We start from the raw sequence: 23,504 nt of genomic DNA, 5'->3' as shown, positions 1-23,504 counted from the left end.
TATTTTTTGTTGTTTTACCATGAATACAACTGTGTTGTTTGAAAAGTTGCTTTTTTTCTTCTTTTTCTGACTATTGCAGGTTTTATTTCACCTGTTGGATAGGGTTCGAGAATCTTCTACCACAGCTGACAAAGAGAAGATTGAATCAGGAGGAGGCAACATTCTCATCCATCATTCAAGGGATACAGCTGAGAAACAGTGGGCTGAGACATGGGTATTAACACTGGCTGGAGTTGCAAGAATATTTAACACCAGGAGATACTTACTGCAGCCTTTAGGTAAAATTTATAGTTTAAAGTTATTGAAAGATACAGTAATAAACTTTCTGCTTTTGTATATTTTTTCAATTAAAGTACTGGGGAAGAATTTTAATCTTAGCTTAAAAGTGTGTTCTGTTGCATCTCACCTCAAATGTGATGAAAATTATGTTTTTAATTCATGCTCCTTAGAGCCAAAAATTCTAACTACCAATTTCATCTTCTGTATCACAGTACTTGAGATTAAATCTCTCTAGTCACAATTCTGGGTACCAAATAGCTTTAATTTATAGTAGCCTGATAACAATAATAGTTTTTCTGTTCTTTTGGTTGTCAGAACATATTTTTCCTCTTGTCTTTCTAAGGTTATGCAACACTTGCCTACAACTCTTCCGTGGCATCAGTGTGTCAAGTTTAGCAGTGCTCTTACAATGTAAAGGGAACTTGCTTGTAAAGTCAGTGAAGTATATAGCTTAGAAAACAAGAAAGGGAATTTTTTAATGAAAAGATTGGACTTGTTATGATGTGAAAGATGTTGAGATTACCCACTATTTCAAGTGATTCTTTTTTTCCCCTCATGATACTCTTCCACTGTTTATCTTATACAGAGATGACAGTTTGAGTTACTTTACTGTTGTCCCTAATGCAGCTAACTGAAGTGAGTTCCCCTTTTCTTCTTCTTCCTTAAAATCCTACCTTTCCCATTTTGAAGTTTTTTATTTTTCTTCCTTAACTCTTTGGTATCTTTATGTCTTTCTCTTCCTTTTTCTCAGGCTCTGATTTTTCCCTATTTCTTTTTCGCTTTCTCCTTATAGAAATTAAACATTAGGTCATTTACTAAACTATTGTAAAACATAAAATATTACTACATACAATTGTAAATGTGTTGAACTAGATAATATAATTCAGCATTCATGCCTGTTTTGTACAGAAAAAATGTTTGTTTCAGTTTAGGCTTCTAAACAGATATTCTGATATCATTTCAAAACAGCTTTCATTTCTGGTTTGTTTAACTAGAATTACTTAAATAAATTAATTTAAAAAATAAAAATGTGATATAAAGAATGTATAGCTTGCGAAGAAAATTCCCCATTACATTAATGTATCTTCACCATCCCATAATATGCAATTAATATATATAACTAGAAATAAGTTGTGTTATATTTCATTTTGGTTATTTGTGATACAGATATCAACACATTAATAGCTATCAAGAGTATTAGTCATTTGCAGAAATGTAGTAGATTTTAAACTGTATTAAACTTGAGGTAAAACTAAATAAAAAATTAAAACACTACAGGGCTATTTTAATTATTCAAACCCAGTAATTACTAACATAGAAAATTGAAGGTTAATGCTAAATTTAATGAAAAACTCAAAAAATGAAATCTTTCTCCACAGTACAATTATCAGAGCATTTTAAAATCAATTCTTTATGAATGCATATGTAGACTATATATACACGTGACCTGTAATTCTTCGTGCATACTTAACACTTTCTGAAATCAGCAGGCATCTGATACGTATAAGAACAAATCTGTTTCAATATCCTGAATAAAGAAAATGTGTTTTCCTGGTATGGGATGTGGTATGTGATTTTTCACTAGCAAATTCGACATGATCATTGGTATATTTTTTCATTCTTCGTATTTGTGTGTTTCCCTGTCACATTCATTCTTTCTGGTTACAGTTAAACTGATACATTCTGAAAGTCATTCAAGCCATCACCTAACCTCATGAAATTTCTCTGTATTAGAGTAACAAGTACTTGAACAGCCTTTTAGAGACAGGGGCGGCGGGAAGGGGAATAGGAAGCCAGTTCCAAGTTGATTTTTTTTCCCCCCCCCCCCCCCTCTCTTTTTTTAAATAGGAGACTTTTCCCAAGCCTGGGATGTTCTTCTTGATCACATCCAATCAGCAGCACTCAGCAAAAATAATGAAGTTTCCTTGGCTGCTCTGAAAAGCTTCCAGGAGATCTTACAAATTGTTTCTCCTGTCCGAGACTCAGAGAAACCTGACACGCCACCTGCTATCAATGTTTCTGTACCTGTGGTGGTAGGAACCACAACTGCCACTAGTCTTGGGAGATCATTCATGAGAACTGACTCCATAGGAGAAAGAATAGGAAGATACAATGGATCTGAACCACCTGTAATAACAGATGAGATTGAAGATTTGAATCTTTGGTGGGCAGCCTGGAACAGCTGGTATAGGATTGGTTCAGAAAGTACAAGGCCTCCAATTACTTGTGATAAATTGACTTTCATTCCCAGCCAGCCTTTTCTTACAGCTTTAATTCAAATATTCCCGGCTCTTTACCAACACATCAAAACTGGTTTCAGCATGGATGATCTCCAGAAGCTGGGTGTCATTTTGCACGGTGCTGTTTCAGTTCCAATCAGTTCTGATGCTTCCCCTTTCATCCTTCCATCTTACACTGAAGCAGTTTTGACAAGTTTACAGGAAGCGGTGCTTACAGCTTTAGATGTTTTACAAAAGGTAATAATGTGACTTCAAATGCGTGGTGAAAGGTAAACTACACTCTGTCTCAATTCTTCTTCTCAGAACTATAGTGTGGTGACTGAAACATGAATTTTTAAATTACTTATAATTGCACACTGTACTGTATTAGAACAATCAGATCTCCATTCCTGGTGCAACCCAGGTGCTCTGCATTGAAAGGAATGGTGTAATCTTTATGAAATGCACTTTTGCTTGATTGCAGAAATACCTTAAGTGTGGCGCTGTGTTTGTAGCCATTTACTTGTCTATCTAATATTACGGTATTGTACTATTGTGAGGGTCTGTACACAGAGTTGGGGGAATAGTCCCTGAAACAGTATTCCTTGTGTTGCCCAGGTGCTGCCATAAACAATGTCTAGAAGAATAGTGATCATGAGAACTTTGAGTTCATGCAAAACATAAAATATAAAAAAATCTCTGGCAGACCACCTACCTTCTTGCCTCTTGTTAATCAGTTGTTTAAGGAAAATGCTGCATCTCTGCTTAAGAATTTCTTACCATAGAACTCATCTTCAAAGAGCACCCTTCATGCAAGTGAATCTGTAAACATCAAACTAGGGTGCCCTTTTTCTGGATAGTTAAGAAAAAAGGTATTGCTTCTTTCTTTCTGGAGTTGTAAAACATCTCCTTGCAAAATACATTGTTCATTCAGAAAAACTTATTTATTCGAAAGAAACAAAGTTGATAATGACTGAGATCATACATTTATGTTAAGCACTGTTTTAATAAAAACAAGCCCCCAAGCCCCACAAAAAACCTACTTGGGCAATGCCAGAATTAAAACTATCCGTGTGACCTGACTTAATTCCCTTTGTGCTTTCATATTATGACTACTTTGCTTAACTATGTGGTCATACCATTTGGTTTATTTTTTTGTTTTTTTTTCCTTCCCCCTCTCAGGCAGGATCCTGCCTCATTTAGCTTGTAGAACACATGATGCCTTCTTAATGAGCAGCAATTCAGCACCTTGTTTTCTTTTTGCTTAGTGTGGGCTGACTTATCTCATACTTACTTAAACCCCACAAGCAAGGCAGAATCATTATCTTGCAGTCATTCCTTTAGTTTGAGTTTAACAAATATTCATGAATGTGTTTTGAGAACAGAAGTATAAGATTAGAAGTTGGTATTAAATCTCAGTTTTGTATGTGGGGATATAAATAACATGAAGTTTTAACACCAATCATATCCACTGAATTTTCATCCTTTTCCAGTCAGGCTTGACCCTTTTGTACCTTTCTCTTTTCAGCAGCTCAGCCCTGCCCAAGTCCTGTTTTCCCCACTTAATCACTCCATATATTCATCTCAGATTTTTCTTTGCCAGTCTCCTTATCCACATGTTCTTAGTTCCCAAAGGCTGCAGGCATTAATGCTTTTCAAAGAAGGGGTTACCAGAGTTTTTAACATGAGGGAAAAACTGCACATTTTTTTTATACTCTTGTTCTTGTCAAGATGTTAGACTCTTTTAGCTGAAGTTTTCTTAAACAAAAAAGCAATAACTCCCCATGAGAAACAGAGACGTCCCCCCTTGTCCTCTCCCAATTGAAATGGTTAGCATGACAGTTACAAGCCTTTGCAAATACAGACTTCAATAGGAAGTCTTAGGTACCTCAATTTATACAGTACCTCCCACCCCATTTATAGTTATATTACTAACAGAACAGCACTGAAGTCACTAAAAAAATAAGTTAAAGTGTATTTGGACATAAGTTCTGTGAAGTCACTGGATCATTCCTCTTGGCTATATAACACAGTACAAATCATGTAAGACAGCTAGCCAGCCAGCGCTGCTGTGGAGCAAAGGCTATCTGTCAGATGGTTTTGCTGGAGGCCACAGTATCTTCTTCCTATGTTGAAATGAATTAATAGTCTCAGGAGTACACACAGAAGCTAGTGGAACAGTTAAAGAGTGTGTAAATACTTGCCACCTTCTTTTAAACAAAATGTTTCTTACATGTTTGCATTGCAGGATCAGATTAAGTTTTGTACTTTGCTGATACAGGAAGATTTGGGTCAGTTCTCATTTTCTAAGAAGTTCTGGAACAACCTTGTAATTGGAATAGCATGAAAAAACCCAGACATTTTTAAGACTGAGCCCCTGACTGGTTTAACAAAGAGATTTTATGGTGTGATTGCACTAGCAAAGGACATTGCAACTCAAGAACGTGGGACTGGAATGGAACCTTGGTTCTCCTTTCAGACTTGGCTGTGTTGAGCCCATTTTACACCCTTTGTTTTGTTCTTAGTTTTCTTTTTATTGCTTATTAGAACTTGTTGTCTAGTCTTTCGCTGCTGTAGTATAAGTACTTGCTTCATCACTGTAGTTCGGCTAAAGTTTGTACTCAAGCCCAAATTCTCTGACTATTTTCACTGCCTCCCTACATTGAGTCTGGGTCAACTCTGCAGTGAGCCAGCTGGCTTATCAGGCAGAGGAACACAGATACATACTTGGGGATCAGACATATTTGAATTGTGCCTCTGCAGGCAGTATGGATGCAAACCTCTTAAGCTATGAGTATGGTAAACTCAACGCTATATTTATAGACACTGGCAAGATGGTAGGGAATTACCTACAGAGAGCTGTAAAAAAAAATAAAAACAGTAGTCCATAACAATAGTTGCACTGGGAGTTTAGATAAATCTGAACTATTAAAAAATGTGAAGGGTTAGTACCAGAATGCTTTAAAGCATAAATTTCTGAAACTAAAGTACTGTGTCAATTTTTACAACAATGATCTGCAGAGTATTTTATTTTAGGGTTGGTTTGTGTTTTGTTGTTGCCTGATCGTTGCTTTTTGATTTATACGTGTCTCTCTACTTAAGTATGTAAATAAGTGCACTTAGTGCAGTAAATAGTACTCTGCTTTATAAGCAGCTCTTAAAGATACTTTCAACATCCTTCATCACGCGCTTCACTAGGCTATTTTTGAGTTTGTCATATGCTTAAATAAAAGTTACTTGGTGTCAGTCAGAAGCATAATCTCTTTGAAAAGCAATTCTAGTTAGATGAATTTTCAAGACTAAGTGACCTAATCTTCCTTTTTTTTTTTTTTAATATTATATGGATAATTTTTAGAGTTGAAAATACCCCAGTAGACTGGTTAGAAAATGCTTCTATTTGTAAAACAAAAATTTTACAAGAGTTTCATAAAATATGAAGAATAAGAAGCTACTCATGCACAAACTTCAAATAGGAAGTAGTTATTTTGTTCACCAGTACAGAAAAAGTAGCATCTGAAATTATTTTCCACTGATCCTGAAATCAATAATAATAATAATAACAACAACAATAACAACTAACAATGTGGAGTGAACGGCAAATGTATTTTGAAGTTTTGCTGTTACAGATGTTAAGATAGTCTTCTGTGGGTAATGTAAGTTGCATCAGTGCAAGTAAGTTGCATCTATACAGAAGTTATCCGGGGGTTTGTGGATGCTCTCTTTCCCTTTCTAACCCATGTGTTGGTACATAAAATCATTTTTTATACCTTTTCTAATAGGTTTGTAATCTTGCATTAACTGGTTAAAATTTAATGCAGTGACTTTAATGCAGCAGCATATCAGCTGAAATTGTTATACATGGTGTTGAATGCTTTTAGATCAGCAATTAACCTTTTAGTCTTCTGCCACACAGGTGAGTATTTAGCATCAAAGCATCTTCTTCAGAGTTCGGTACAGTCTTGAACTTGAGCACCAGAAAAGGAGTATGGCTTTTTAGAAGGAGTGTTGCACTATATTCATAATGTTGATTCAGCTTTTTGAGCTTTAGACGTGCGTTTTGAATTGCAGGAAGCTGAGGAAAAGGGAAAGGCCACTAATGATTTATGGAGTGCTCTGCTGCAGGTTGTAGATTGCCTGAAGGTGCAGCTAGGTCTTGGGGTGATCTAGTGATGACAGTGCCTGTAGCCCCTGTTCGCTTGCTCCCTCTCGTGGCTGGGGACTCAGGATATTTGCTAGCCCATCGACTGCCACAGCTCATTACACAGCCGCAGCATGGAGGCTGTGCTCGAAGAGCTTCAGAGCTGTTGCCACCTTGAGTGAGTTCAGCCACAACTTGTCATGGATGATCTGTGGTTAATGAAAAGGAGGTTTGATTCCTCCCCAGAGAAAAATGACAGTACAAGCATAAGGGTCTTTTTGTGGAGCAATAAATAGACTGTTTATTGAAGCTTTGAGAGGAGAGACTTTGGGAGAAAGAGCAAGACATCTAAAATGACGGAAAATAATTGGAGTAACTTCATAGAATCATTGTATCTGGCTTTGAAAGTAAATCCCCTAAGATTGTCTTGGGATTTATATTGCAACAGGAAATCATTAGCCTATGCCAACATGATACTTCATTGACATCTTCGAAGTACACCCTTCCTGAAATGTTTTCCATTTTAAAGCAAGATTATGAGTTTCAGCTATACCAAAATCATATCATTCTCATTTTATGTTCCTTTCTGTAAGACACAATTTTAAATACTTACAAAAACCTTGTATGAGTTACTTCTGAGATCTAAGTGTTCCTTGAAGTAGAACTTAAAGAAGATGTGGGTGAGATCAACAGACGAGACTTACTTCATAAGACTTACATTTTGCTGTCATGTCAAAGCACAGTTTGTAAAGAAAAGATATCTTTTATTGGACAAAATGAGATAGCTGGATTTACTAAACTATATATACCCAGGTATCTTGCCACTTAATTAATAAAACAACAAAACTTACTTTTCTTGAAGTGTTAGAACTATACACTGTGTTTTATACAGCATGACTCTTGTGTAGTCTTATATGGGAATTTTTCTTTAGGAGCTCCTTGCACTGATGCAGATTTTTGAATATGAAAGCTCAAGATATGTATTAAGCTTTTGTATTTTCTTTTGGTATAGGCTATATGTGTGGGCTCAGAAAGTATGCAGATAATGTATCCTGCAATCTTCGACCAGCTGTTGGCCTTTGTGGAGTTTTCCTGCAAGCCTCCACAGTATGGACAGCTAGAAACAAAGCATATTGCAAATGCAAAGTATAATCAGGTAATCAATTAGAAAACTTGCTTGTTTCACTTGGCTGGTGAACCCAATTCAGCTTCAGATATAGGTTGTTTAGCAAGATGCATTTATTCCATCTGTAAAAACTTTGCTGTGCATGTTGTATAATAGGTTAATTTATTAGGGTTTTTTTTACATGCTTTTGTTATCTTCATTTGCTCCCTTTGAATTCTACTTTGCTTTTATACTTTGTGTTCCTCCATGTAGGAGAGGTCTTACCTGGACACCAGACATAGTGAATGTGTCTGAATTTGTCCAGTGAATTAGTCTAAAATAACGTCCTACATGTGGTACCAAATTTAATAGAAGACACGATAATTTTGAATGGAGAAAATTCCCTCAAGCTGCAAATTTTTGAATTGCACATGCTGTAGAGAAATGGGACATGTTCAATAACTCTTTTTATCTGTGTACTCTGCTGTTCACTAAGCATGAGCATCTGATTCAGTGTAATCGAAGAGGTAACTATTATGTATGTATTAATTTTTCTTATTCTATTTGTCCTGCAACACAATGGAATCACACTAGATACAACTATTTGCACCGGTGAGTTAAATTTCCTTAAAGATTGTCCTAATGTAGTTGTCTTGCCTAGACTGCAACATTTCTCCTACTTAAATGTACTTTACTTCAACGTAGAGTACATTTTCATAGTCAGACTACATTGTATTTGCAGTTTTGTTGCTTGGACCATATTCTTAGCAAACCTTGCATGCATTAAACTGAGAGTTCAATGCAAAACATCCATTTTCTGTTCCTTAATTATTATGTTTTCACATATTAATAGTTCAGTAAGTTACTAATTTCTTTTCCTAGGCGGAATGGGTAGCATTGAATTACGTACCATTTGCTGAGAGATCATTGGAAGTTGTTGTGGACTTATACCAAAAAACAGCTTGCCATAAAGCTGTGGTAACGGAGAAAGTTCTTCAGAACGTTATTAAGGTAAAAGTTTGTCCTGCATATGCTCTCCATTTAATAAGCTTATGTTGAAAATCATGAGTTTTATTTTGAGCTAGTGTTGATAAACACTTTCTGGGAAGCTTAAAGTTTTAGTAAAAAAGTTGATATTTTATGAAGATGAGCAGCAGGTAGTAATTTCTTTTGAAGCTGCAAGGCTATTGATTAGGCTACATGTATTGTTCTTTAGCTGGATAATGCCAGCATCAGTATTTCAATGTTAAGATAAAAATGAACAAATGTGTTGGGCCACAAAATATTAATCTTTGAAAGTATTATGCACCTGAATCTGATAAGCAGGCCTCTTAGTAAATATGGCATTGAAGGCCAAAGACCAATTTCTGTAGACTGGCATACATACTTTGGGGATGTGTGCTCTAGCTATTACTTTTGATTTGCTTTTAATGACTTTGTGTGTCATTGATGTAGCTATGAAATGTTACAGGTGCACAAATGTGCCTTTAATGTGAAATTGCCGAACTCCCAACTTTTTTTGAACTTGTTTCCATTTTAGCAAATAAGTTTGGTAAATAATAGAAGTAGTGGTAAATGTCTGGAAAAAAAATGTACGTGACCTAGGTTTGTTTGTAATGACTTGGCTGACATCAGGTTTTTCCTGTACAGAAATCTAGAAACCTGAATGTGTTTACAATAGTTATGTGGTATTATTTGGAATCTGTTATGAATTAAATATTTTTATTTCAAAGTTAATGCAGTTGTTTTCTACTTCTGTTTTAATGGGATAGGTGAAACTGATATAAACACCACTTTTCTTTAACGTTCACAGTTGATAATGATGTGATCTATTGCAGTAGATGAAAATGTTTTAAAAATTATTTTTTATGTCCCTAAAGCCCATGTTGATATTGGAATTAGATTTGACCCCTATGAACAATAGCAGCAGAAGAAAATATTCTGTTTACCTCTAGGCTTAGATCCTAGCTCTCATAATTTTTGGCAATAGGGAGTTAATTACAACTGACTCACGCTTGAGAGCAAGAGTGAGTCTTTCCTCTTTTCACCCTTTGCTTTCCTCAAATCAGAAACTTCACTAAAAGCATTGGGGGCCGATGCGACATACCCAAGTTTAATCACTATGTATTTGAAATGTAAATTAAGTAGTTAGTTTTCCAAGATAACTTGGTATCAGGTTCTAGTTAATTTGACTAACAATGCTGATAGGAATACATCTAGTGTAAATAGTACATATGCTTAATGTTTTAAAACTCATTAATGACTTTTTTTTATGGATACTGAAGCTGTCTTTCTATCTAAAAGACTTAAAGTTTGTTGTGTTTTCATCTGCTATACATTTGAGTTGTATTGCAGCCTTTTTCTTAGAATTTCACTAACTCGCAGTGACCAGGTGTCTTGCAGTGGTTATGTATACAGTTCAACTTTTGCATATTAGGAAAAGTTTAAATTTATGAGGCGTTTTTTTTTACTGTGGAAGCACTTGGGATAGCTGTCTAGGAACAGGACTAAACTCTTCAGAATACACTGATCATAATGAACTGCCTGCAATCTGCTAGATGTTAGGAAAGCCCATTTGTCAGGCTTAGCAGAAGTGGTGGATGGCAATACAGAAAAAGAAAATTAATATGTAATTTCATAGTGTAGTTGGTAATGGATCAACTCTGACTTCTAACCTTGTATTTGGCAACAGACCTGTGCTTTAGCCAGCTGGTATATGGTAAATCATTATTTTTTTAAAAGAACATCTCGTATACCAGCAGGGATGTGTACTATCATCTACGACAGTGTCTGCCAAGATCTTCTGCAGAAACCTGTGGTATTCTTAGATTTGTCTGAGCAGCTATAAATTTTGTTTTAACTTTCATTTTGCAGACACTAAGAATACCTCTTAGTCTGAAATATTCTTGTCCTTCTGAAAGCACATGGAAGCTAGCTGTTTCCTCTCTTCTCAAAGTTCTTTCTATCGGACTACCTGTTGCAAGGCAGCATGCATCTTCTGGAAAATTTGACAGTATGTGGCCAGAGCTAGCGAATACTTTTGAAGACTTTTTATTCACCAAAAGGTAAACACAATTTCCCTTTTTTTTTTTTTAATTTTTTTTATTTAATACTGAAAAATATTTGTAAGTAAATTGTTCAGTAAATATGTCAGTAGAGTTCAGTAAAAATAGCTTTATCTTTAGAGATATTTGATATCTGAAAATTATTTTAATGAATGAAGGAAAAAAGGTAACCAGACTGTCTACTTCAAAAAAAGTATACTTTTTAGAAAGTAGTAGAAAAAACTTCATTCAAAATGTGAAATGTCAGAGCAAGAAGGAGCTCAATGGACCTCTGAATACAAGGCATAACCCTTCTGATTAGGCCAAGGAATTTGTATGGACTCCCAAGGACGTTTACTGTAGATTTTATAAAGAGTTACTGATGTGTGCTCAATTTGTTACTTTTTTCACTTTGAACAGAATTGCAACAATAACTTTTTTTAGTTAAGGTGAACACCATTAACTATATGTATTTCTCTTGAGTTCCATCTTGAAATATTCCACTTACAATGACTTTTGGAAAATTATTTCTTGCGTTGCAGTTCACTGAGAAGCCCGTAGTTATCTTGCATTTGTTTCTACCCAAGATAAATTGACTGCATCTTAATAATTAACCACACTTTATTTATAATACTTTGTGAAAAGTGTAGCTAAATAGTCAGATTTATAACTAGGCAGACAGGCAGATGTATAAGTACATGCATAATCTCTCAAGAATGGAACACCGTAGATGTGGGCAGGTTGAGAAAGTCCAGAAGTGAAAAATAATAACAGTAAGAGACTTAGACAATCTGATCTATTAGTTTGTTCAACCAAAAGAATACAGCATTAGGAAGACGTGATAGGTCTTCAGAATATGGTAAAAGATTGCTCCAGAGAAGAATTTTTATTGTCCCTTGAGAATGGGTAAAAATGGATTTCAGTACAGCAAGATTATCTAGGCTAGACATTAAGGAAACCTTTTACTGTAAGGAAGGTAAGGTATTGTAGAAGATTGCTTAGGAGTGGTATGGAATTTCCATCTTCTGTGAACATCTGTGGGTAAGCATCTTTTAGGAGTAGTTTAAGTATATCTAATAGTGTCTCGGATTAAAGGACAATGTGGAATATGAAAAATTTAATTCCCTGATTTTCTGCATGTATGCTGATTTCAGTAACAGTCTTTCTTTTTAATAGAAAACAGTAGGGTTCTTCTGTACCTAACACTAATATGCTGTGTGTTTGTGTGTGTATAGTTTTCAAACACACAAAAATCAGCAACCAAACACAGCTGTATTTACTAATGATGAATAAGTAGCAGCTTGCCCAAAACAGACAAAAAATAAATACCAATGAAACTTAATTTTAAAGACCCATCCGTTAGTGAAAATGTTTTTAATAATGAATGAGTTTGGAATTTCATCAGTAGGGTTACATGACAATTGAATGAAAAAGCTTTCTTTTGTTTTTGCATTTACTTCAAAGAAATATTATTAAATAGGAGGACCTTAAAATAGAAATGCTCATCAAGACTACATAGAAGACACTTCAATCTAAGTTTTTGTTTTGATGCTTCACTGTTTCTTTAATTGAAAATAATCTTTGCAGTATCTGGGTTTGTTTTCAGCTGTGGTTAGTAGTCCTGCTGCCATTCTGAAAGAGGCAGTCCAGATCAGTTAACAACCCATAATCAATATCATTGTTGGGTTTACAAAATTAAAATGAAGGTTTTTCAGCTGATTGTAGAAGAATGTATGTTCACTTAGAAGTTACTTTGGGAATACATAGTACTATTTGCTGTAAATTAATTATTCCTAAATATCTGCAAAACAAATGAAACATATCCATTTTGCATGTTTTTAGCTGACCCAGGCTGGCACTGCTACAGTTTTGGGGTATTAATCATTCATAAATCCAAGGAAGATTACCACAGATCTTCAATGTAATTCAAGATAATCCACTGTCATCTGCATGACCTTTTTGGCCAAATATGTTGTCTGTTTTTCTTAATTTACAGTGACTGATTTATACTTTTCCTGAAAGTTGTCCAGCCATAGAAATTCCATCTTAACATGTTGCTTACTAGAAACAATCACTGTTGGCGTTAATTCTAATAGCTTTTGCCAGCTGTCATACATGGGTGAATATTCTCTGGAGGTAAAGGAAAAATAGTACTTCTGTGAATATTTATGATGCCCTAAAACTTGTCTGTGTTCACTTAAGTCTGGTTTTGCCTCTTCAGAGACAAGAGTGTATTCTATATGTATAAAATGTGGTTTGGAGATCAGCATTTTCATCAGAATTAAAGATGTTTTCGGAAAAGTTATACGAAACTTTTCTGTTCTCTCACTTAGAAGCTTTAAGGTTCAAAAGAATTTAAAATATTAAAAATAGGCTGGTGGTTTATAGAACCAAATGGCTACAGCAGGATAATTTGGCCTGTTAATTAATGGCCATTATCATTACTCTTTCCCAGCTTGTGAGGAGTAGATGATTTTTGCTTATATGTTATGGCTATTGAACATCTGATTTGGGGTTGGGTTTTTCTTTGCCCCCCCTAATGTCCACCTTTTTCTAAATAGCAGTGTGTCTTACCAAGTGCATGGTTCTCCTGCTTACCGTTAGAGCCCTATCCCTTGGTAGCTTTAGGATAGATAGCCTTTCTGTTCTGTCAGCCTGAGCCTTGCAGTCCTAGAAGAAGTTAAAGCTAAGAAGGGAGTACATCTGCCTTGTGTTAGTAGTCAGGACAATTAGTAATAGCAGTCATTTCTCCTTTTCTTCATCCTCTTCCTCCTCCTCCCCCTCACAATGCTCCTGAAGCGTGCCTCTCTCGCTGTGATGCAAGGAGGGCTCTAGAGATAGCTGTGGAAGTTCCCCACGTTGAGGTAATTCTCTTCTGATTTCCTTTGGTTAAGTCCTTTGCACTTCTGTGCAAGATGCTGTGAAACTAGCCTTGGCAAATAGGGCAACCTGTCCCTTTTGTGTTAAAATTTTCTAAATTGTGGCTTTTCATGGATTGCAATTGCAGTATGGTCAGTCTCTTACATTTGTAGTTGTTCCATTTCTAAGTAAATTGAATTCAGAATTTTCAAATTTACTGTGTTCTTTTGATTTTTTTTTTCTTTGTTATAGTTCTGATAGAAAATACATGTTAATCATAGTGGTGTCTTATTCCACAATAATTTGGGAGAACCTACTCACTGTTTTGAAAGTAACAGCTAAAATTTATCGCTGAGTTGAGGTGCATGTCAACCTTCAGATTATAAGAGAAGGCAATGGGAATGTGCTTTCCTTTCCAACTGCCCATGTTGGTCCTTTATTTTAGGCCAGCTAGGTGATAGAAAAACTGGTTTTCAGTGTGTTCCCTGATTTATTTATATTAACAATGAGTTGTGTTTTTTAAAACTTTTGGTAATACATGGATTTTTGTCTGCGTCGCCAAAATCAATTAACCAAGCCACAGATGAGAAGATGAGAGCACCCTGTGCTCTTAGTTAGTGACTTGTAAACTTGACTTGGTTTTAGTGACCCTGCTTGACCATAACTGTGCCTTACTGTGACTGCGAGTCAGTCACCCCTGGTGGCTTTCCAACTTGCAAATAGGCCATGCAGGACAGGGGGTTTATTAAGTCAGATGCAGAAGTGTGCAAACCTGGCTATGCTGCTGAAGACCAGTATGGAGTGAAAATGTTCTGGAGCGCAAAGAATTTGGAAGATGCAATTCAGAGACACCCCAAGAGGCTATTGGTGAGACAGAGTAACAGCATTACTGCATTATCTGGATTTTTACCATTATCCAACATGTCATCCCTTGTGGCAGGAATACAGCTGGATGTATTCAGTTAGACCTGAATACAGTTAGAACTGAAAATTGATTTTCTTATGCTGGCATTCTGTAATTTTTTCTTAAGCTCTCTGCTTCAAGCAAACTGAAATGTTTTGTCACAAAGACACTTACTTAGAAGAATTTAGAACCACTGCTGGGGTGGTTCTAAATATGAAACATCTGCATCTCTGTAAAACTTGCTAATGTCTTTCTGCAGTCAGTCCTCCTAGCAACACTGCATAACAGATTTGGCTAGTTTTTCCCTTTAGCTTTGTTCATTAAAATAGCCCAGTGCATACTGTCTCATTTTTGCATGCGTATTCTCCAAGTCTCTACCTGGCTGAGGATAGAGTAGAAAGATAAAACTCTTTCTATTTCACTGATGTTCTAAATTTTTAATCAACATTTTAAACATTTTTATAGTCTAACTTACAATTCTTCTAATCATTGTGTTCCTAGAAATCGCACGGGTTGATAGCCTAATATTGCTTCCACCCGTGAAACTGAGTTGGCGTTGGTTAGGCAAGAGGTCACTGTGGTTAGAACCCTTAAATTAAAGCTCTGTGAATCTCTGTGTTTAAAATAGTGAACCTCCTCTGCATGGTCTTGCCTCTGTCTTTTAGACAGAAACAGGATTTCAAGCCAGCTATGGGGCTGAATGAGAGGAGATGCTCATTGATGTTTAAAAAGTACAAAGCACAGCAGAAATGGTCTCTGCAGCTTTGTACATCAAGAAATTTCAAATATAGCCAAAAGAGCCCAGGTAAATGAAAAAGGAAAGTGTTACTGTCATAGAGAATTAACAATTTCCAACCAATAGGTTTCAGGGTTTTTTGTTTTTTTGGTTTTTTTTTTTCTTTTTTGTTAAAGCAAGTTACAGCTCAGGAGGCTCAATAATCTTGATTTTTATTATGAATCAAAATGACATTTAAAAATTAATACATTTCATGTAACTTAGTTTACACAAAGTTGTCTTCTAGTAAGAGGCTGCTCTGTTTATTATTTCATATCATTCTTCTTTCCCAGAGGCTTTCATGGAAGCATGTCAAGCCGTATATAAAATAAAATTCAATAAACGTGTGTGTATATATAATTTACTAGAGCAGAAGTTTGTGCTCACATGAGGGAATTAAATCAATATTCTCCAAAAAGATGCTTCTGAGCAGCGTGCTGCTGTGCACAGCAGGATTCTGGGTAGCTGTTAGCTCTTTGTTATTAGGCTCTAAAGCCCTCCCTAGACAGTGGGCAGCGGCTGGGAGCTCTGTACCTAGGACAGCCTGCACATAGCAACAGTCTACATCGCACTGCCTCTTATCTTCCCTGGCTTTTGACCCTTCTGGTACAGTTTGGCTGTACTGCATCAGACCAGCAAAGCTTTTGGCCCCTAGATAGGTGTTTCATATAGACACCTTACAAAAATCTATTTACTTGGGAGTAATGTGCTACATGAACAAGTATGTAGCATAATCTGTAGCATATATGGCAGATCAGATATGGATGACTGGACAGAAAGGTCTTAACACCTCTTTAAAGTAAACCTCAGCTCAGAAAGTCAGTCAGTCGTAAATTAGGAAGTGTTAGAATGAAAGTTTCCCATGTATTTCAACATGACCTGCATTTGTGTGCATCATAATAGTTTACATTACTATTTAAACGTTTGGCATAGTTAACTTCTTTATGTGCTACCAAAGGTACTGACTGAACAGCTACTTAATATTTTATTTTATTCTTTGTTTTCAATATATAACTCCAAACTTCCTGACTGCTTAACACACAAACCAAGAATAAATACGGTATTTCATATTTTCTTCTTTGGGTTTTTTCTAGTCATACATGTAACACTTGAGTGTTTCACGGACAGGGGTGAAGTTATCTACATAAAATCCCTTTGAGGAAGGGAGATACATTTATTTTTCAAGCACGAACATTGGTACATACTGTCATAATTGTCAAAACTGAAAATTAGCTGTAGGTGTGCAGACTGAAGTTTGGGTGTCTCATGCTAAGCACCCAGAAGATGGGGGGAAAAAAGCCTATCTTGGAAAAAAGCCTGTCTTATTTGACTTGGTCAGCATCATACAGGAGCACTGTGGAAAAAAACCCCAACTGTTAGCTAAACTAACCAGATCTGAATGAGATTTAGAAGCCTCTAAAGTTCTTAAATCTTTCATTAAGATTGGCAGTGGGTTGGAGGAGACAGGCCCAGATGAGTACCCTTATGAGACAAGGCTGGCACAGGTCCACACTCATATATTTGGCAGCTGCCTTGCCAGTGAGCACGTGCTTAGCTCTGAACTACCCACCACATGTCTGTTGTTTCCTGAGGAGAGACATGGGGTGGAGGAAAAGCTGGGGGCTGGGGAGGGAGTTTGGGAATAAGCCAGAGGATGCCAGTCTGCTTGTCACTACAATGCTGCACTGATTCCTCTGCTTACAGAACAGCTTGGTTCCTTGTTCAGTCCAGAGCTCTGTTTTCCTTGCATCTGCCTATTCCGCCATAAATTAGGCGGGGAATGTTGTGGCAGATTGAATCTATCATTTTCCTTCCTTCTCAGCAGTGACCATTCTGTGTACTTAATCAGATGGTTTCTCTGGAGGAAAAAAAAAAAAGCATCGTCTAATTTAAGATGCATCATACACAACAGCAGCAAGTCGAAGTACCACAGGCAATCTTAATTCCAATATTTCTAACTATTCCTTTCAAGTGGTCAAATTTCCAAACTGTTCCTCAGCTGGAAGATGTTATATAGTTATTTTAAAAAGACAAAAAGTAAAACTATGGGAAAAGGAGAGAATGCAATATATGAAATTATATGGACATTTTATAGCGCCTTGTCTCTGATTTTTGTTGTTAATGCTACTGGTTATTCCATTAGCTCTAGTAACATGTTACCTTTAGTGCAAATCAGACACTATGGAGAAACTGAACCTGCAATCCAGTGAGTTTTGCAACTGTCTTTAAATTTCAGAGAGACGTAGGCATGAGGATTCTGACTTCTGCTCTATGTCAGAAAAACGAGAACAGCATAATTTAAGTCAGAACAGACATATATCTAGACCTGTCTGCTGTTTCTGCTGGATTAGTGGGATACCTAAGGAAAAGCGCAAGGTGGCCACATAGTGATATTTTCACGATATGCTGCTTCAGCTTCCCGATTTACATAGCTCAGAAAGTTCTTGTACCACAGGTTGTCATTGGCTCATAATTGATTTTTCTTCTAATAATTTTGCTAACTGTATGTTTAATCTGTGTAGATTTTAGCAGGCAATCCTATGATTATGGGATTATAAGCAAGGTATTTCAGAGTTTAACTATTGTGTGAAGTACCTTCTTTGATTCTGTGTCCCCCCTCAAAGAGCAGCAGAAGCAGATCTGTAGAGCAAAACAGTTCATGATAAGGAGCCATCGCCTGCAGAATGCTCACTTTGGGCGTTTTATTTCAGAGTAGCTCTAGTCTGGCTTCTTGTCACGCAAGCATCTATGAGAGCTTGGAGTATGTTTTTTGGTTTAGTTTCATCAAAAATAAATCCAGTTCTATGCACTCCAAGACCAGACATGAACCAAGGTTTATAAACGGGTATGTCTAAAAGTTTAACTTGAAAAGCCCATGTCTGATCCAAACTAAAACACTGACATAGGCACATCAGCTGAAGTAGTTGATTGCTGTCTAGGTAGGAGGCCTTTACTCTTTCCGTCCTGCTGAGGAACTTGGCCCAATAACTTAGCAGGAGCATAATCCAGCAAAGGAAAGAAATTTGAATTTACTGAAAGAGTAGTCCAGTAAGTACAAGGAAGGACTCAATAAATGAGATAAAACTCCACCGGAGAAAACTGCATGACTGATGGTTGGCATAAAACATCCAATCAAATGGTACAAGATTTCCAAATTTACAAGCAGGTAAGGTAGGATCTTATAAAGTTTTGGGTAAATTGGGTAATTTTCATGGTTGAATCACTTTGGACATTTCATCTGTAAATACATTTTTATATACAATGGAAGAACTGCAGAAAGTTCTGAATTTCTTCAGAATTACTGTTTGTAAAATGGGTTTGTCTCTTCATAAAATTAATTAAGAAGGAGAACAAATATATCATTTCAGTTAGCAAGGAAAAAGACAAAGTAATGTCCCATTAATGAAAAACGTGTTTCACTTAAGAAAATGTAGTATTAAAATTAAGTTTTTTATAGATGTACTGCTGAAAATCAATATACAAGATGTATCTTATCTTGCATAGTGAGAGAAAAAGTAAAAGGTAATAAACTGTGATCCCCTGATGATACCTTCACAGACTCATCTGAACAGATACTGTAACTTTTGCACGTATAAGACAAGAGATTACTTTGAGATGCATATGAAAAGTGGTGTTGGTGATGCAAGTCCTTAATCAGGTCCATCAGTTGTAACTCTTCAATTTTAGTGTTTTACTACTTTTTTCCTTTAAATCACTTTTATCATCATTATTTGTAAGATTTTATTCTAAAATGTTAATTATTACCATATAATAGTACCAACTTGATGCATGTAATAACTTTAAATGTAACGCATTTTCCCATATTTATCTCCTTACACGTGTTGTGAATTTAAAAGTGTAACATAGTATGTTCATTTTTAGTACACCTCCTGATAATCTCTCAATTCAAGAATTTCAGAAGAATGAGAGTATTGATGTTGAGGTAAGGAGACTAAAATATACTGTCGAACAAAACGAGATAGTGACATTCACAGATTGCATTTGGTCCTGAAATAATTTGTTGAAAGGTTACCCATTCATTATTTTTTCTGTGATACTGTTTTTCTTTTTGAAAACAAGACAGGAAATTCATAGGCTCAGTATTCGGCTGCTTTGCAGTTATGCAAAAAGTAGGAGGCGGCATGCCAAAAACTGCTTCTTGTCCACTCAAGTTCAAAACAGGGTGAAGTGGCTAAACCAGAATCTGTTTCTGCCTCTAACCCATTACCTGATTCTTCCTTATTATGTTATTGCCAAGCAATTACACAGGTGATTGTAAACCACAGAGGAAGCTGACAATTAAACCTAAAGTGAGTGCTTTCTGTGTTGAGGAGGAGCATTCAGTCAGCAATGACATTGTTGCCCTCTAGATGTGTTCTCAATACTGAAAAGCTTGTGCATAAATGAAGAAAAGATGTCTTTTTGTGCAGTACAGAGACCGCTGTAATTGTAAAAGCGATCATGTTTGGTTGGATAAGGCCGAAGAAAATTAAGAGATGATGATACTTGGAATGAAGAGGGACTGGTCCCCTTTCACTCCAGGACAAAGGGATGTGGCAGACTGGGGATGAGGGGTACAAAGGAGAAGAGTTGCAGAGAAGACATAGCAATACCTGTGGGTTTGATTGCCTGTCACCTCTCCAGAGTGGCAGCTGGGACACAAAGATGTCTGGATGAAAAGCGGGAGCGGTTCTGTCTGCAGTGAGCAGAACTCTGAGATCTAATGCACTAACTTACGGAGATCTAAACCCACTTTGTTCCTGAGTGGGAGCATCAAGACCAAGGACAGAAAGCATTTCACTTAATGTGCATTGCCTTAAGCTCGTTTAGATAATTAACTCACTTGTTCTGCTTTTCAGATGTCACATTGTAAGCATGTGCTATATATGTTAATGTCATAGTGAGGATATTGAATTGGGTGGAGGGAGAGGGAGATTCCTAATCTTAGATCTTCTCTTTTCAAAACCATAAATTCAAATTGAAGAACATACTTCAAATGTCAGTGGAAATCTGAGTGATAACTGCTTCAGAAGCTTTGACAAAAGTGTGGCGGGGGGGGGAGTTTATTATTTCGGGTTTAATGTTACATGCAAGACCACAATTCTGGACATATCTGCAAATTTTAAAAGCTAGCACTGGAAGATTTTGTGAAGTTTCATTAGGCATGTCTCTTGTTTAATGTTTCTGTCTTCTTCATATTAGAATTACAACTTTAATATTCAGAAAACCAATATAAATACATTTAATTTATTTTAGGTGGTGCAGCTTATCAGCACAGAGATACTGCCATATGCTAATTTTATTCCTAAGGAATTTGTTGGTCAAATAATGACTATGCTCAATAAAGGCTCAATACATTCTCAGTCATCCTCCTTTACAGGTATGGTACCTGAATGACAAAAGATATGGTGTTTAAATCTACTAGAAAGTATTGAAAATGTTGAAAGTACTTATTCTGATAAAAACTTGAAGTTCCATGGCATGTATTCAGTATAGACTGTTTGATATCCGGCTTGTTTTTATGAACTATATTTTATTTCATGGAACTTGCCGAGCATTCCTAGCAATTTTTAAAAAATTATTTCCTTACTTCTTGGTCAGTATCATATATAATATTGTACTTATGTTACTCAATACTTTCTACATAGTCTGTTTTGTATTGTGCCAGCTGAAATAGTTCTAACAATAATTTCAGGCAATTGTAAGACAGACACAATATCCTGTTCTTAAAAATGAAATTACCTTAACGTAACTATATGGTGTACCTAACCAGATACCTTCTCTGCCTTTAAGAAAAAACATTTATAGTTTTTTGGGAAAGATGAAAAAAATGGACATAAGCCATTACAGAGAAAAATATTTGGATTGTACAGTACCAAATATTAGTACTTATGATGCAGAACTGGGGTTGCTGGGGCTTTTTAATTGATTTTGTATATTTTATTATTAAAGCAATGTCAAGTAGGTGACATGTTACTGAATGTGTTGCATATTTCATCTTTTATTTTTGGAACTATCGTGATTGTTGCACAGTCACCTTTTCTTAGAGTGTATTCTTAATATTTGTTCTTATCACTGTTAATCTTTTTTAATATTAGAGGAGCAATAACCTTTTTGCAAATTATAATAAACTGATTGAAATGCAACATTTACTGTATTGGCAAGAACCCTGCACAATTAAATACGACATTTTACTTTGACAGAAGCTGAAATAGATATTCGAATGAGAGAGGAGTTTTCCAAGGTGTGTTTTGAAACATTGCTCCAGTTTTCATTCAGTAATAAAGTCACAACTCCTCAGGAAGGCTACATCTCTAGAATGGCACTTTCTGTGCTCTTGAAAAGGTCACAGGATGTATTGCATCGCTACATAGAAGATGAGAGATTGAGTGGCAAATGTCCTCTTCCACGGTAGGTACATTGTCTTTAGGAAATGAAAGGTATTACTAGTACTTTGAGAAGAAGGTTGCATTCACAATATCATTCAATGATTAAAAAATTAGTGTGTGTGTGTGGGGGGGAAATTTAAAGCCAGGGAAATGTTTGTGGGGAAGACATTTCAAAGAAAATGTTGATACTAATTTTTTTGTTGAAAAAGCTTTAAATAATAATGGTTGTATTCAGTCCTGTTACATAGACAATAGGAATATGACTTAGTAACTATCATTTTCAGTTGCTGAAACAAGGTTTCTGATATCTATAACATAATATTTCTGAAATCTGGTTTCCCTTTATTCCCAGAAGAGCTATGTATAGTTTCTAAATTGAGAGGTGGAGTCTCCTCAAAAATAAGATAAAATATCCAAACAGCAACATTGTGAATCATTACTCAAGTAATTGTTCTTGAAACACAAAAAATGGACCAAAGTACCAGGAAATTCTTTAAAATGGGAACTTATTTAAATTTCACTTAACTTTTGAAGGTTTTGATCATGAATGATGAAATTGATTATTTTTGTGTTACAGATAATCACGTACATGAATATTTTCAGGTTGATATGTGTATGCTGTTACTGTTTCCAGTATCAAATTTAAAGCTATCTTAGCTGAGACAATGATGATGGTGGGAAAGTTAAAGACAAATGATAACCTTAATCTCTAAATATCCTTTTTTTGGTAGGCTTCATTGCAGCTGTTTCCATTACGTGGTTTATTAATGTTGTGTAAGCTTCACAGAAAACTTAACATTCTTGAGACAAAAATGAGTAGTTGACTGTGCATTTTTCCCTTTGTAGGCAACAAGTAACAGAAATCATCTTTGTTTTAAAAGCTATCAGTACTCTCATAGATTCACTTAAAAAAACTCAACCTGAAAATGGTAAGTTATTGTTAAACAACATGGTTCTAAACAAGATAAGCTTATGTCTGCCACAGAGACATATTTATTCTTTCCTGCAGTAATTTTCACACAAATTTGAAATAAAAGTGTGATCTGTAAGATGCAGTATTTTGTAATTCTGTGTATATGTAGGTGGCAGGTAGACCAAAAAAAAAAAAAAAAACCTACAAAGTTTTTCCAGTATACCTAAAAGTATAAGGTTCCAAGATACGTTTTATAAAATAGAAAACTTCAATTTATGGTGTCTTTTATTAGATAGAGCTTGGTGTCTTCTAAAAACAAACAAATAAAAAACCTTCCATAAAATGTTAATAGAGTTCTGAAATATATGTAGTCTTGCTAGATCTTTTTTTCTTCTCATGATACTTTTATAGGTTGCTGTGGATCACGTTCACATAGGTTCACTCTGCAATTAAAGGGGTGTACAAGTTAAACGCATGGGTAGGCTGTTAGATACTTAATGCAGTCTTGCTTTCCCTCTCTTCCTGCTCTAGTACCTCCTGTCCCCTGCATTGGGAAAGATGTCTTAGCTCATTGATGCCCAAGTAAATGGTTGACATACGTATATGAAGGGCTGAATTAAATGAAGACCTTAACTTAACGTATAATCATGTGTCCTGTTCTTCCTGTAAGCTGCACCTACTGTATGCGTAAAGAGTTCCCACCAGAAAACTTAGCCAGGAGTCTTAGTTAAACCAGCTGTATTGGACTCTGAAACTCTGACTGAATTGCATATACAACACTTCCCTCTACCTCCCTGCTTTTGATATTATGAGGAACAGAAGAGAACTTTTCAATCCTGAAACAAACAAAGAAACCAGCCTTTCCAGAAAAACACAGGC

At 35.8% G+C, this 23,504-nt stretch overlaps 1 protein-coding gene across 9 annotated transcripts in view; it reads left to right on the top strand.

Moving 5' to 3' along the window:
* MON2 (MON2 homolog, regulator of endosome-to-Golgi trafficking) overlaps positions 1–23,504 on the top strand; it is a 92,376-nt gene that overhangs the window by 52,863 nt on the left and 16,009 nt on the right. For 5 of the 9 annotated variants that reach the window (XM_052790803.1, XM_052790801.1, XM_052790797.1 and 2 more), the window contains 10 exons: positions 80–278; positions 2,128–2,756; positions 7,649–7,792; positions 8,336–8,353; positions 8,624–8,752; positions 10,616–10,806; positions 19,206–19,266; positions 20,580–20,703; positions 21,527–21,734; positions 22,559–22,641. In XM_052790803.1, the coding sequence (XP_052646763.1) occupies positions 80–278; positions 2,128–2,756; positions 7,649–7,792; positions 8,336–8,353; positions 8,624–8,752; positions 10,616–10,806; positions 19,206–19,266; positions 20,580–20,703; positions 21,527–21,734; positions 22,559–22,641 (1,786 nt within the window). Of the gene's footprint in view, positions 1–79; positions 279–2,127; positions 2,757–7,648; positions 7,793–8,335; positions 8,354–8,623; positions 8,753–10,615; positions 10,807–13,584; positions 13,650–19,205; positions 19,267–20,579; positions 20,704–21,526; positions 21,735–22,558; positions 22,642–23,504 lie in introns of those variants that run through there. The other 4 variants (XM_052790798.1, XM_052790802.1, XR_008235771.1 and 1 more) reach the window with 3 other exon arrangements.

Source organism: Harpia harpyja, chromosome 6 (genome assembly GCF_026419915.1).
Source record: "Harpia harpyja isolate bHarHar1 chromosome 6, bHarHar1 primary haplotype, whole genome shotgun sequence".
In the NCBI taxonomy this organism is placed as follows: domain Eukaryota; kingdom Metazoa; phylum Chordata; class Aves; order Accipitriformes; family Accipitridae; genus Harpia; species Harpia harpyja.
This window is presented reverse-complemented; position numbering and strand designations above follow the sequence as displayed.